Source organism: Sus scrofa, chromosome 12 (assembly GCF_000003025.6).
Source record: "Sus scrofa isolate TJ Tabasco breed Duroc chromosome 12, Sscrofa11.1, whole genome shotgun sequence".
Taxonomy (NCBI): domain Eukaryota; kingdom Metazoa; phylum Chordata; class Mammalia; order Artiodactyla; family Suidae; genus Sus; species Sus scrofa.
The window spans coordinates 21,344,449-21,359,794 of NC_010454.4; the positions used below are offsets into that span (position 1 = coordinate 21,344,449).

At 46.5% G+C, this 15,346-nt stretch overlaps 2 protein-coding genes across 2 annotated transcripts; both read left to right on the forward strand.

Moving 5' to 3' along the window:
* On the forward strand, positions 6,397–7,305 carry LOC100517119 (keratin-associated protein 4-9). Its single transcript, XM_013980973.1, has one exon. The coding sequence runs from the start codon at positions 6,444–6,446 to the stop codon at positions 7,041–7,043; it is 600 nt and encodes a 199-aa protein (XP_013836427.1). The 5' UTR covers positions 6,397–6,443; the 3' UTR covers positions 7,044–7,305.
* Positions 13,860–14,846, forward strand: LOC100522699 (keratin-associated protein 4-8). The gene has a single exon (XM_003131475.4). It carries the CDS (start codon positions 13,927–13,929, stop codon positions 14,437–14,439), a length of 513 nt encoding a protein of 170 aa, XP_003131523.2. The 5' UTR covers positions 13,860–13,926; the 3' UTR covers positions 14,440–14,846.

Below are 15,346 nucleotides of genomic sequence, written 5' to 3' on the forward strand. Positions count from 1 at the left end.
CTGAAACCCTCTACCTGAGGACTTTCTCTGGGTGAAGGAGCAAGCTCTGGGCAGGTTCCCAGAGGAGAGTTAAGGCTCAGAGCAGTGCTGCCCAAGGGATAGGAGTTTGGGATAAATGTCCTGGCTTCTCTCCCTTTGAGTGGGGGCCCATCCTACTGGTTCCCAGAGCCCCTATTGGGCTTGTAGCCCAGCTGCCTACAGGACTAATTTGATCTTTTTCTTTTTAGGGCCCCCATTTGTGGCATATGGAATGTCCCTGGCTAGGGATGAATTAGAGCTGCAGATGCTGGCCTATGTCACAGCCACAGCAACACCGGATCCAAGCCACATCTGCAACCTACACTGCAGCTTGGGGCAATGATGGATCCTTAACCCACTGCAAGAGACCAGGGATGGAACTTACATCTTCACAGATATTAGTCACGTTATTACTAAACTGCTGAACCACAATGGCAACGTCAGGAGTAATTTGATCTTTAAATTAGTCTATACTGGAGTTCTCACTGTGGCTCAGTGGGTTAAGAACCAGACATAGTAACCATGAGGATGTGGGTTTGATCCCTGGGTTTGCTCAGGGGGTTAAGGATCCAGACTTGCCTCAAGGTGTGGCGTAGGTGGCAGATATGGCTCAGATCTCATGTTGCAGTTTCTGATGTGTAGGCAAACAGCTCCAGCACCAATTCAACCACTAGCCTGGGAAATTCTGTATGTCGCAGGTGTGGCCTTAAAAACATTATTCTATACTGGTTTCTGTCCATTCATGGAATAACTTCCCAGGTTGCCCAAAGCCTTTCTTAGGCTTATCTTCCACATCAACAGCTTGCTTTCAAATTCCTGGGTTTAGCTCTACGTCTGAGCACACCTTTTCTAAGACACCAGGGCTCTAAATCTCAGTATCAATGCCCTTCAAAACCTATTTCATCCAATATGAAAAGTCGTTCTGTTGTTAAAGTCAACTTGTGAATTTTGCTGTCCATTGAACCTCTAAACCTTTGGACATTTTGCTATTTATTCTAACAATTTTTGCATGATTGTTTTTAGATGAGTAGTCTTCAGGCTATTTTTTTGTTCTCATATCATTGCATCTGAGGGCTAGGTCCCACCCCCACAAGTAGCTTGGCTCACCATGCCAGTAACTCTCATTCTAAAGGAGGCCGTGTTGAAGGGGGCACACCTCCAGGCTGGGCATCTTATGCTGGATGGAATAAAAGCAGAGCCTGGAACAGGCATGCTTGCCTCAGTGCTTTAGAAGGAGGGGCTCTCGGGGGAAATTGGTAAGACATTGGAGGAAGCAGGATCAGGTCGTCAAGGAAGCTGAGCCAACACAAGGTTCCAGGTGAACCCTGTCCTCATCTGACTCCACAGAGGAGGGGTGTGAATGGGCCATGGATCTGTCCCTCCTGGAGACACGGTGGTTGGCCATCCATTGTCCCTAGCTGTGGGCTGCCCTCGGTGGGGAGAGGGAAGAGAGAGGGCAGAAACCTCCAGGTGTGGTGGCTCCTTTCTGCTGGGAGCAGTTCCCTGGAGACCAGTGTGGGGAAGCGTGTGAGCTGCCCCCAGTCCATCCGCACACGAGCTGGGGGATGGGGACCTTGATGACATAGCCTACCCCTGGCACTGCTCAGGTCCATGCATTTCTCTCATTGGGCTCATTCCCACAGGTTGGTCACATTTTCTAGAGAAACTTACAAGGGGAGTGCTGGTGGGCAGTACCTGTGCGGGTCTAGGTGACTTGGCTAGTGGATTAAACTAGAGCTTTATCCCCGAAGTGTTCTGAGCCCTTGGTTACTATGTCCTCCTCAGATTCTAGAGGTTAGACTTGCCCACTTGCAGTTAAAGCCAGAAGTAGGAATAGTAAGAATGCCCCTAGTGAACCACCTGCATGCTAGATAGATTCACTCTTGGCCCTGCTGTCCCCCTGACCCTGGAATCCTAGAATGACCAGGAGACAGCCATAGCCTTTGGTCCCATCAGAACTTTGTCTCCTGGAGGAACCTTTCCTCTCTTACAGCTCGGACTTCTAGATACACAGAGCCTACAAATTATTTGGGGAGGCATAGATTCTCAGCCACATGGATGGCTGGGAGGGGTGAGTGGGGCAACTCCTCCTCAACCCTCCATTCTAGCTTGCTATATGCCCATGAGAGACCACGTTGAGATTTTGGGCATCCAACAGTCAGTGTCAATTCAGATCTAGTATGGAAAAACATCCTAATATATGAGTTTTCCCATTCCCTGGAATAACTTGCTGAACATTCCTAGAGGAAAAGACTGGAAGGTCACTACTGTATACACTTGCTGAGGTTCTGCCCCAGAAGACTGGCCTCTCTTTTGATAGGTCAGTGAGTTCCAGGTCTGAGCAGTGGCTCAGGTCGGGAAACGGGAAGAAGATTCAGGACTTTCCCTTGAGATCACTGATAGGCTTTATTCTTCTTATTATTACTGTAGATTTATAGTGTTGTGTCCGCTGCTGCTGTGCCAAAGAGTGACCCTGTCATACACACACATGCATTCTTTGCCTCAGACCATCTTCCATCATGTTCTACCCCATGAGATAGGACATAGTTCCCTGTGCTGTACAGTATACCCCATGGCTTATCCATTCCAAATATTATAGTTTGTATCTATTGTATCTACCAACCTCAACCCCCCTTCCATCCCACTTCTGTGTGTGTGTGTGTGTGTGTGTGTGTGCGCGTGCGTGCATGTACGCACCCACTTGAAAGAGCTTACGAAAAACCAGTGAAAATCCTGACATTATACAAAAAGAGAAAAGGTTATGCAAAAAAAAAAAAAAACCCAAATCTAAAAAAAAAATTAAAAAAAACCCAAACCAGTGTGCTCTTTGTAGTCTTTTCCCCCCATTCCATTCTCTTCCATGTAGGACGTTGGCTTTGGTTTTAGAGGGATCTAAAAGAGTCAAGAGATTTATACGTATTTCCATCTGAAATTGCTCAAAGTTCAGTGGTTCACATTCAGGGTCATTCCCTCTATGATTTAAATACCAATTATATTTTGATATTTTAGCTACTTTTTCTTCGGATTTAACATTATACAGATACATGTAATATAGTGTGAGGAGGTGGGTCTTCAACTTGGCTGTACATTAAGATCCCCTGAGGAGCTTTAAAAAATTTTGACACCCAGGCTTTACACTGGACCAGTTAAATCAGAATTTTTCAGATCAGAAGCCATATAGCAGTGCTTTTGTTTATTTCTTTTCTCACTCTCCAAGGGATTCCAATATACAGCCAAATTTGTGAACCACTGGTCTAGGAATGTGGTTCTTTGCACACATATCTATAATGAGGATGAATCCTGCCTTTGAGCCATTGCAAAACCATTTTCTTGGTTTCTTTGTTTTTCTTTTTATAGCCACACCTGAGGCTAAGGCTCCAATCACAGCTGCAATTGCATGCCACAGCCACAGCCACAACAATGCTGGGTCCCAGGTGCACCTGTGACCTGTGCCACAGCTTGCAGCAACATCAAATCGTTAATCCACTTTCTGAGGCCAGGGACCAAACTCCATCCTCACAAATATGATGTCGCTTCTTAACCTTCTGAGCTACAAAGGGAACTCCTGCTGCAAAATGGTTTTCTTAATCTCCCTGAAATATTCAGAAAACTCTAGTAATCAAAACTCTTTTTCATTTCTTTTTTTTTAATCTTTTTTCTTGGCATCTCATATAGCCAATCAAGTGAAAATCTCTTTGTGTTGCTTCATGATGTAATTGTTTAAGTTTCTCATTGTACTTCAGTTCTGCAAACACAAACCTATAGAAGAAAAACCTATAAATCAAGTGTTTGCTAAGCAAGTTATTGAAGTAAAAATATTGCAAGGAGCTTAGTCTTCAGAGGGTCGAAATCCAGACATTTAAGGATGTCATCGGAGGAAAACCAGCTCACCTCTGTTCCCCTGGACTTTCCTGGTTTAAATACTGCAAGTCCTGAGATCTGGAGCCCACTCAGCCCTGGGCAAACAGGGAGTGTTGGCACCTTACCATGAAACGGATTGATAGTAGTGAAAATTAAGCCTTGGGATGTCACTAGTACAGTCCTGAAGCTGCTAGTGACACATGCAGCAACATCAGCAAATCTCAGACATATACCAAGCAAAGGGCCCGACATAATAAGTTATACTCCATATGTACCTTTTGTTTCAAGTTCTAGAAAAAAACCAAAAGAGGGTGAAACATGTGGGAATTCTCTGTTGTAACACAAATTTGCTCTATCTTGATAGCTATGGGGGTTGCATGGATGTTATCCATTTACCAGAACTCATCAAATAGCATTCTTAAGAGTTGTGTGCATTGATGTTTTACTTAAAATGTAAAATAAATTGTATAAGGAAGTGAACAACGATGACTAGAAATATTTATTTATGAATAAATCTATGTCTTTACCAAACTGTCAGGTCGGCTAATTTGCCTTAAGCACAATTCTTTTAGTTAAATTTACCTCATTATGAGCTCCTTTGATGTTGCCTAACCATACTGCATTACAATTGTGTGTGTGTGTCAGTGTGTGTGTGTGTGGTCCTCCCAGTAAACTGTAAATTCCCCAGGAGGAGACTCTGAATCACATTCGTGTCACCAATGATTGGCAACGTGTGTCTCCTAGATCATCCGGTGAACAAGTCTGCTTTGAAAACAAGGCAGGGATGTGATAGGCACAACTGCCAAACGTAAATGAACACAGCAAAGCCGTACGGCTCCAAATGTGGTCCTTGCCTCCCACGTCAATATACATCAATGTCAGCTGGGTAGTTGTTAGAAAAGCAGAACCTCAAGTTCAACCTGCAAACAGACACCCAGGGACTAGTTCCCACCATCCTTTAATAAGCCCCCCGATGATTCGGATGCGTGCACAAGCTGGACTATCATGAATAGAGGATAAGTAGAAATAGCAATTAAAAAAGACTGAATGGGGGTTCCCGTTGTGATTCAGTGGTTAACGATTCTGACTAGGAACTATGAGGTTGCGGGTTCGATCCCTGGCCCCAGTCAGGGATCCGTGTTGCTATGAGCTGTGGTGTAGGTCGCAGACGCGGTTTGGATGCCGAGTTGCTGTGGCTCTGGCGTAGGCTGGAGGCTACAGTTCTGATTAGATCCCCAGCCTGGGAACCTCTGTATGCTGGGGGTTCGGCCCTAGAAAAGGCAAAAAGACATAAAAAAAAAAAGACTGAACGTACTAAAATCTATTCACATTTATATTTGTGCATAAAACTTGTCCTTTGCCTTTCCCAGCTCTGGATGTAAGTTCTGTAGAGAAACATTCTCTGATCGGTCAACATCTTTTTGCTACATCGAAGAAATGGTTTTAATCAGAATGAGATAAGGGAATAACCATCATGGCTCAGTGGAAACAAATCTGATTGGTATCCATGAGGATGCAGGTTCAATCCCTGGCGTCACTCAGTGAGTTAAGGATCCAGCATTGCCCTGAACTATGGTGAAGGTCGCAGATGTGGCAAAGATGTGGCTCAGATGTGGCTTTGCTGTGGCTGTGGTATAGACCAGTGACTATAGCTCTGATTCGACCCCAGCCTGGGGAACATCCATGTGCTGCAGATGTGGCCCTAAAAAGACAATAAATAAATAAATAAATAAAAATAAAAATAAAAATAAAAAAATAAAAATTTAAATGGGGCTATTTCTTCCAGAATCTAAGAGCCCAGCTGGAGAACTATGACACAAACTTTTAAGACCACATGGTCACAACTTAATAAGCTCTATGACCGGGTAGTAGCAAGAACCATGCGGATAAATTGTCTCCCAGGGTTTTTTAGGATACAGACACCCAGGGAGTATTTCCCACCATCTTTAATAAGCCCTCCAGGTAGGATGAATCCAAAGCTTAAAACATGCAAGGAAATCCATTCTGGTGGCAAAGGGGTCATCAGTGTCACACTGATGCGCTGTCCCTGCATCATTGCTCCAAAGTGACCACAACCAGGGCCTTTTCCTCCTGCCCCAGCCATGGGCCATGCAGGTGGGATTTCTATCCCATTGGTCATGGGGAGAAATGCACAGCCAGAAATACCACTGCCCACATCCCATCCTGGTGGCAGAGAAGGAGGGGACGGGAGGCAAGAAAGGGAATTCCTCATCCCAATGTCACCGGACAGCCCTCCAAGATGGACCAGCACGGGAATGTGGTCAGAAGATGCCAGGCGTTTGACTCAGAAGGCCAAGCAGATTGGATAGAACTGATCAGCCCTGGAAAAGAAATTTTGCTTCCAACAAGTTCCAACCATTAAATAGACAGACATTATTGGGTCTTCTGGTAATTACTGCAGTATTGGGTAAACAAAAACAAGGAAAGGTGTGGACAGCTCACCCAGTTCGGGTGGTATATAAGAGGCCGGGGCACAGGGAGCCTCCCAAACTCAGAATCTCACTGTCCTGGAAACCCAGCCAGAACCTCCACCCTCGGACACCATGGTCAGCTCCTGTTGTGGCTCCGTCTGCTCTGACCAGGGCTGTGGCCAAGGTCTCTGCCAGGAGATCTGCTGCCGCCCCAGCTGCTGCCAGACCACCTGCTGTCGGACCACCTGCTGCCGCCCCAGCTGCTGCCGCCCCTGGTGCTGCCAGTCTGTGTGCTCCCAGCCCACTTGCTGCCGCCCCATCTGCTGCCACCCCATCTGCTGCAGGCCCAGCTGCCACAGGCCCCAGTGCTGCCGGACCACCTGCTGCCGGACCACCTGCTGCCGCCCCAGATGCTGCATCTCCAGCTGCTGCCGCCCCCGGTGCTGCCAGTCTGTGTGCTGTCAGCCCACCTGCTGCCGCCCCTCCTGCTGTGGTTCCATTTGTGGTTCTAGCTGCTGCAGGCCCAGCTGCTGCATCTCTAGCGGCTGCAGGCCCCCGTGTTCCCAGCCCTCCTTCTGTGGCTCTAGCCCCTGTGGCTCCAGCTGCTGCCACCCCTGCTGCTGCCTGCGCCCCGTCTGTGGCCGGGTCTCCTGCCACACCACTTGCTACCGCCCCACCTGTGTCATCTCCACCTGCCCCCGCCCCACGTGCTGTGCCTCCTCCTGCTGCTGAATCTCTGCCTGTAATCTTGTCACACTGAGCATGTTCTCAAAAGTCATTTAAAATGTGTCAGAGCCAACCAGTGACTGGGGAAGGGCTTCTCAGTGGCCACCTCTTCTTCTTCGGATTTGGCATTCGGAGTTGGCACTCAGTTCTAGGAAATGACGGCTGCAAACAAATTTGCCACATGTTTTTAACTCAGACCCCAAAGCATCTGTTTTTAGACCTGCAGTCTTCATCCTAAGTATCCACTGATTAAAATGATCTCGAAAGACATCGCTTCATATGATTTTTTAAAAAATGTTTTTATTGAGATATAGTTGATTTCCAATTGTGCCAATTTCTGTTGTACAGCAAAGTGACCCCATCTCATACATACACACACACACACACACACACACACACACACACACACACACACACACACACACACATATGCATTCATTTTGTTATATTATCTCTCATCATGGTCTATCCCAAGAGACTGGATATAGTTCCCTGTGCTGTATAGTAGGAGCTCATTGCTTATAGATTCTCAATGTAATAGTTGGCATCTACGAGCCCCAAACTTTCCATCCATCCCACCCCCTCCCTCCTCCTCCTTGGCAACTTCTATGTTCTTAATAAAGAGCCATTTCCTTGATGCTGAAATCTCCTGATTTGTTGACGATTCAGCGTGTGTGTGCCTTTGTTCATGTGTGTCTTTAGCTGTCTCTTCACACCAAGGACCCTCTTGCTTCCAATGCAAGAGAGCATGTCCAAGAGCAGTTATCTGTGGTGGAATCAAGACCCCAGGGGGCATCTGTTGGGTGACATGGTCAAAGGTATCTAACTTCTTCAAGCCTGTGTCTTTTCTCTGTGAAATGGGGATGATACCTTCTTCAAAGCTTCAAAGACGTAACCCCTCGCACAGGATGGGGTGCATAATGTGAGCGCTCAATAAATTTTTTACTGTTCTTTTTTTCCGAAGCACTACCCCGGGCTAGAACACTCTCTTAGTAAAGTGTCCTCTTGGACAGCAGAGCAAAGAAAGCACGCACGGTTGCTTTGGGTGCCCTTTATAAAGCACGGTTAAGGTTTGTATATCCCTTAAAGGTCCCATAAAAACTCCAGTGAGTGGACCCTCATCAGCTAAATTTCACTTGACTGCAATTCTAGTTCCATCCTTGGTTGGGTCGAGGGCTCTACCTACCTCAAGTACTTTTTTCCCTTTCTTTCTCTCTTCCTCCCTCCCTCCCTCTCTAAACATAACCCTCTTTCAGAATACTAAGTATACCTTCTAAACTCAGATTTCTGGAAATGCAAGAAGTCCATGATAATTTTTCCATAGAAATTTTGAACCTTTTTTTTTTTTGGCTGCACCTGCAGCTTGCAGAAGGTCCCAGGCCAAGGATTGAAGCCCAGCCACAGCAGCAACCCGAGCGGCAGCAGTGACAACATCAGATCCTTAACCTGCTGTACCACAAGGGAGCTCCAGAAACTTCTTAAGAGATGCTCCAAATTTTAGTATTATGAGACTGAAACCCCTCTTAATTTTAGGCGCTCGTGTTATTGGGCTTTCTTCATCTTCTTTGTGGTTTCACTCTCCCATTTTGGACTTTTATCCCCTCGCTTGGTCTTAGTTAAGAGCACATGGTCAGGATACTTCTTTGAGATTCAGGTTTCTCATCGCTGAAACTCAGGTGAGAATGATCCTTCTTAGCTGTGAAAATATGTCACAATGTACACAATAACGTGATTTCTATACAACCATGAGTCTCTGAAGTTTGGGTTCCTAATCTGAAGTATCTTAAAAAAAAAACATGTTAAATTCAAAATTAAATTGCTTCTATTAGCTGTGTTATATTTCCAAATAACATGCATAATTAATGGACTACCCATTGTGGCTCAACAGTAACGAACTGGACTAGTACCCATGAGGACCCGGGGTTCAATCCCTGGCCTTGCCCAGTGGGTTAGGGATCCTGCGTTGCCATGAGCTGTGGTGTGAGTCGAAGCTGCAGCTTTGATTTGGCATTGCTGTGACTGTAGCATAGGCTGGCAGCTACAGTTCAGGTTTAACCCCTAGCCTGGGACCTTCCATGTGCTGTGGAGTGGCCCTAAAAAGACCAAAAAAAAAAGCGTAATTAAGAGTTTATTGTTCTAAAATTAAAAAAAAAAATAAGGTGTTAAGAAACAAAGCCAGAGTTCCCTGGTGGCCTAGTGGTTAAGGACCTGTCATTGTCACTGCTGTGGTGTAGGTTCTATCCCTGGGCTGGAAACTTCCACATGCAGTGGGTGCAAGCCAAAAAAAAAAAAAAACAAAAAAAAAAGAGAGAGAGAGAGTTCCCATTGTGGCTCAGCAGTAACAACCCCAGCTAGTATCCATGAGAATGAGGGTTTGATCCCTGGCCTCGCTTAAGGACCCCATGTTGCTGTAGCTGTGGCATAGGCCGGCAGCTGTGGCTCGGATATGCGACCCCAGCCTGGGAACTTCCATATGCCGCAAGTGTGGCCCTGAAAAGCAAAAAAAAAAAAAAAAGCAGAGCGAGACAAAACAGATAGAGGTTGACATCACGTGGGCTTCACCCTGACATAGGTTGGGAGCTACACAGAAACATCTCGCATTTTCAAATTCACCTTTTTCAACTTAACTCTGAGATGGCCTGCTGAGTACAGTCCTGTCTCTTCACACACTCGAATCAACAAGTCTTTCATCCTCCTTTATCTTTCTCTTTGATAAGTGCTAATTACAGAATACAGGCTCTGGTTTTAACATCGGGTTTTAGTAGCTAGAACTAAATCAAAGAATGGGGCCATAGACTGTCTTCTTCAATATTAAAGTATCTGAGCCTTATAATTTCCCGTTTTTACAACAAGAACTGGGACCAAGTGGGAATGGGATGGCAGGCTGTATCTGGGTGATAAAAAGATGTATTTGCAAAGGTGTAGGCAGAGTTTAGGGAAAGCAGCAAGGAAGAGCCCAGCACCCAGGGCTCATGATAGCAAGAAGCAGCTACCCCTCAGCTTAGGCGATGATGTGGGTGAGGTAGCAAAGGGCTGGCATGCAAGACTTCCTAGGATGACTGTATAGAGATACTCCAGGTACAGATCTTGTCATGAGAGAGGGTTGCTCTAAAAGATCCAAAGTGATGCAGGAGAGATCCTGGTCAAGAAGACCACCGAGTTATGAATGGGAAAGTGTGGCTGGAGTGATTATTCTGCAGCCCCATCAACTTTCCCTAAGGCATAGCTGGTTTCGATTTTACGTGAAGAAGGCATCAACTAAGTCTACCCTTCACTCGGTATTGTTTTAAAAATATACCAACCGTTAAACTGAGATATCTTTTAATAACTTGAATGAAGACCCCTCCTTATAGCTGTTTTCAGTGTGGTCCAAGTCTCTGCTGATACTTTCTTTGCAATAACTCTGTGATGCTCATTGCCATCACCTAATGCTGTGAGCCCACCTCTCACGCTGCCCCACTTTAACTTTTTAAGCAATGTCTCCCTGGAGTTCCCTTGGTGGCTCGGCAGGTTAGGGATCCAGCAGTTATTGCTGCCGTGGCTCAGGTCACAGCTATGGTGCAGGTTCGATCCCTGGCCTCGGGACTTCTGCACGCTGTGGGCAATGCATCCCTCATTTTGGCATTTCTAAAGGAAGATCAGACATGAACATGATTTGTTGGACTTGGGAACAGACTTGTGGTTGCCAAGTCGGGGGGAGGGAGTGGAATGGACGGGGAATTTGGGGTTAATAGGTGCAAACTATTGCCTTTGGAATGGACAAGCAATGAGATCCTGCTGTATAGCCCTGGGAACTATATCCAGTCGCTTATGATGGAGCGCGATGGAGGATGATGTGCAAGAAAAAGAATGTATATCTGTATGTGTGACTGGGTCACCTTGCTGTATGGCAGAAAATTGATAGAACACTGTAAACCAGCTATAACGGAAAAAATAAAAATCATTAAAAAAAGAAATTAACATGAATTGTAAATAGCATATATATTACCTATTAAAAGTCTCTTAATAGATCTACTTTTTTTTTTCTTCTAGAATTCAAGGCTAAACACGCTCTCTCTTATATTCCGGGAATCTCAACTTATCTTTTTACTCTTAAAATAGATTTTCCAGACCTCTCCCTTTCCACATCACAAACCGGGATTATGCCCGTCTCATCTGTGGCTCCTCTTCTGAATCTCCCTGCCGTCCAGCGACGTAACATGTGTTCTCAAGGCCAGTGTGGCTTCTCTGATGGTCTAGACAAAATCTTCACTCATTGCACAGACATCTCCTGCAAAATATCAAAAACCCACTGCATTTCAGGCCGTGGGGACATGAAGCTAAGTGAAGCAGAGTCCTAGCCCTAATGGAGTTTATTTTCTAGAAGGAGCCAGATACATGAGCGCATCCCTGGGAGAGAAGTGCCGTGGAGGGGGGACTTGACTTTTCGTGGCATCAGGAAGGATCCTGGAGGAATATGGCCATTGAACTTGAAAGGCCAGTAAAAGAACAATCCCCCTCGTCCGGGCTCGGAAGAGGCGACACCCCAAATCACTCACGAGAAGCGGTCTTGATGCAAACAGCAAGAGGATTTTTATTCCAAGCGCGCTGGGGCCCACAGTCGTACGCCACGCAGGGGTAGAGGACTGCGGCCCCGAGTGCGGAATCGGGACAGCTTTTATGGGGTTCACAACAAAGCCTGTGCGTCGCAAACCAATCATTTTAAAATAGCTCCGGAGGTCCGCATCTGCGTGGGCTCCTGGGCAGAGTGACAGATTGCAGTTGAGATAGGTCAATAGGGCTTTCAATGCGTATTCAATTCTTCTATGGTGCCAGTCAGTTTTACAGAATCCAGATAAGCGATTAGTCAACTCATTTCCTGTTATCTTACTTAGGCCAGGATAGCAGGCCCTGGAACAATAGGAAGTGTGACCTTCTACCTATTTACTGGCAGCGAGCAGGGTCTGGAATTCGGAGGCATTTAGAGCTTTTTATTAACTTCCTGGGTTCTGGGAGGGTTAGGTTGCATTTTCATCCTTTCAAACTCACTGGCAAAAAAATCATCAGGAGAATACTGAGCTCGTGAGATTTGCGGGGAAGAGGGAATATCATGAAGGTAATTTGCTATTTCCTTGAATGTTGTTTTTCTCTGAATGCCTAGGGCACTAAAGAGACCTCTAATTTAGGAGCATAATCCTAGGTGGCTTTGGTTATAAAACTCTTTATGGGTAAGTACATGTAAGATAATAAAACTTCTTGATAATCCCCTTAATGCGTCTAAGAAAATCTTACGTGTAAGTGATACTACAAAAACTGCTAGGCATTTTAGCTCAGAATATGGGAAAAAGATGTTAATAAAATGTCCATAAAGCATTAAGTGGTGGGCTGCACCCTGCAGGCCTGCAAGCTCTGTACTTGCCCAGCCTCAAGATGAAAGAAAAAGCCTGGAGTCAGGAGCAGAGACATCAGGAGTTTAATGGGGGGGGGGGGAATCTTTTTTAAAATAAATTTTTAAATTGTAGTTCATTTACGGTGTTGTGCCAATTTCTGCCTTGACCCAGTTAGTTATACCTCATCTTTTTTTCATACTATCCTCCATCCGTTCGCTCCCAAGAGATTGGATACAGTTCCCTGTGCTATACAGTAGGACCTCATTGCTTATCCATTCTCAGTTTGCATCTCTGTCCAAACTCCCTGTCCACCCCACTCCCTGCCCCTCCCCAACAAAATCAAAAAATAGATGGGAAATCTTACAGGTCTGGGGCAAAAGGGTCCTGGAGCGACGCCCACAGTGGACAGCAGACAGCAGGCTGGAAGAAGCCGCAGTCTTTCCTGGGGGATGGGGTGGGGAAGGGGAGATGGCCAATTATAGGGAGAGTGCGGTCAGGATGGCTCACTGATTACCAAGGAAATCAGCAAAGGGGAAGCCCTCCGGTTGAGTGCCTTCCGGGTGAGGAGGTCTGCCCTTTGTTAGTCTCTCAAAGATGAGCCATTCTGATCTAAAGATTAAGACACTCACTAGCGGGAGCCAGGGGGCATGTATGCATGCTCTTACTGATTAGGCTTTCCCGTCAAGGGGGAAGCGGTGAAGGGGAGGCGGGGACTGGTCCAGCAGCAGGATGAACAAAGAGCCAGCACACAGCCATCTTGGGCTGCCTGATTACACGATAACCCTGATACATTTTGATATTTCAAACGACAGAGCAAAACGATTGTCTCAATCACTCTGTGTCAGCCTGGAAGACATTTCTGAAAATCGATACTGATCTATCTCAGACGACTCTTTGCTGCTTAAAAACACCAAGTCACTGCTAACTGTTTCAAAGTGCCTCAGGATGATGGGAAATAACACAGCTTGGGATGTCCTAGGAATTTAATTAGTTCAATGACCACCCAGAATACACACAATGAATCATAAGTTTTCTCGTTTCTCACACTCAGCGAGGAGGAGATCACGCCCTCTTTCCCTACCAGCATTCCATCTGATTGAAACATGAATTTTCTACCAGAGATCCTAATTCCATCAGAAACGCTCCCCAAATCAATTCAAAGTGAGAAGTAGACAACAGTGGCCCACCTGTGTCACATGTTCCCCAGGGACTGAAGTCTTGTGACAGTGCAAACAAAAAAACAAACACAGGAGGTGATTCATGTGGGAACATTGGGGAACTTGAGAAAAGGGAAATGATTATTTCCTATATATGAGGAATTATTTTTTTACTAGAAAAATACACGCTATTACTTTACTAATTGTATTCATAGTCATGTAAACAACAAGAAGAAAATAGTATCTCCATAATCACAGGAGTCCCTCAGCTGAGTATAAAAGGGGCCACGTGGCAACAAGACACCCAAACTCAAGAAGCTCACTCTTCTGGAAACCCAGCCAGAACCTCCACCCTCGGACACCATGGTCAGCTCGTGTTGTGGCTCCGTCTGCTCTGACCAGGGCTGTGGCCAAGACCTCTGCCAGGAGACCTGCTGCAGCCCCAGCTGCTGCCAGACCACCTGCTGCAGGACCACCTGCTGCCGCCCCAGCTGCGGTGTGTCCACCTGCTGCCGCCCCAGATGCTGCATCTCCAGCGGCTGCAGGCCCCAATGCTGCCAGTCTGTGTGCTGCCAGCCCACCTGCTCTCAGCCCCGCTGCTGCATCTCTAGCTGCTGCAGGCCCCAATGCTGCCAGTCCTCCTGCTGCCAGCCCTCCTGCTGCCGCCCCAGATGCTGCATCTCCAGCGGCTGCAGGCCCCCGTGCTGCCAGCCCTCCTGCTGTGGCTCCAGCCCCTGTGGCTCCAGCTGCTGCCACCCCTGCTGCTGCCTGCGCCCCGTCTGTGGCCGGGTCTCCTGCCACACCACTTACTATCGCCCCACCTGTGTCATCTCCACCTGCCCCCGCCCCACGTGCTGTGCCTCCTCCTGCTGCTGATGCCCCTCCCTGCCCCCCCATCCGTCTCATCCCAGAAGCAGACCCAGAGCATCAATGAGGCACCTGAGGAGGGGCCTTTCCCACCAGCGGTGTGTCCAAATCCTGGCCTTGGGCCAAACTCTCTCCTTTGTTGACCTTACCCCCAGGGGGACCCAGGGCATGAAATGAGGTGGTATTTACAGCAAGAAATTAATAGACTTGCTCCAGTTCTACACCCGACCTTTTGATTTGGAGGTACCCAGGCTTCCTGACCCAAACACGGAAATTCCTGCAGGGCCTATGGGGGCTCTGATGTCACAGCCTCAGATCTAAATGTCTGAGGTCTCCGTCCTGTACTTCCTTTTACAGGGATGTTTCTGTATCTTATAGTTGCTGCTTCCGAATAAAGCTCCTGGCCTAGAAACACAGTGTTCTTGTGTTTGCTGCTTTGTATTGATATTGAACTAATGCCTCTCCTCCTTTCCTGGAAAATTATATTCAACCTAGAGTTGAATCGGGCTTTCCAATTTCTACTCAAAACCTCCAGGACAACTCCAACATGTCATGACATTAAATGCAAACACACAAACCCAGAAATAATGTAATACACAGATGTCTCCAAGAGTATTGAAGAATAACACAGATTTTTCTTTTTCAAAATTAAGGTTATGGAGAAGGGTTTTACCCCAGACCAAATCTTTCTTAAATATTTTTTTAAAAGTATCTATTTCCCTCCAATTCTGTTGTCGGGTGGCTGTCAGGTGAGAATGCTGACCTCTAACTACTCAAGGTAGGGTCCCCAGAACTTTGCCCCTTTGGAGAAAGAATTTGGCCAAGAGACTGAGGGTAGTGAGGCAATGACGCATTTATTTAAGAAGAGAAGAGAGAGAGAATAGGTGTGGAAAAGATGCAGGCACAGCCAGTGGCG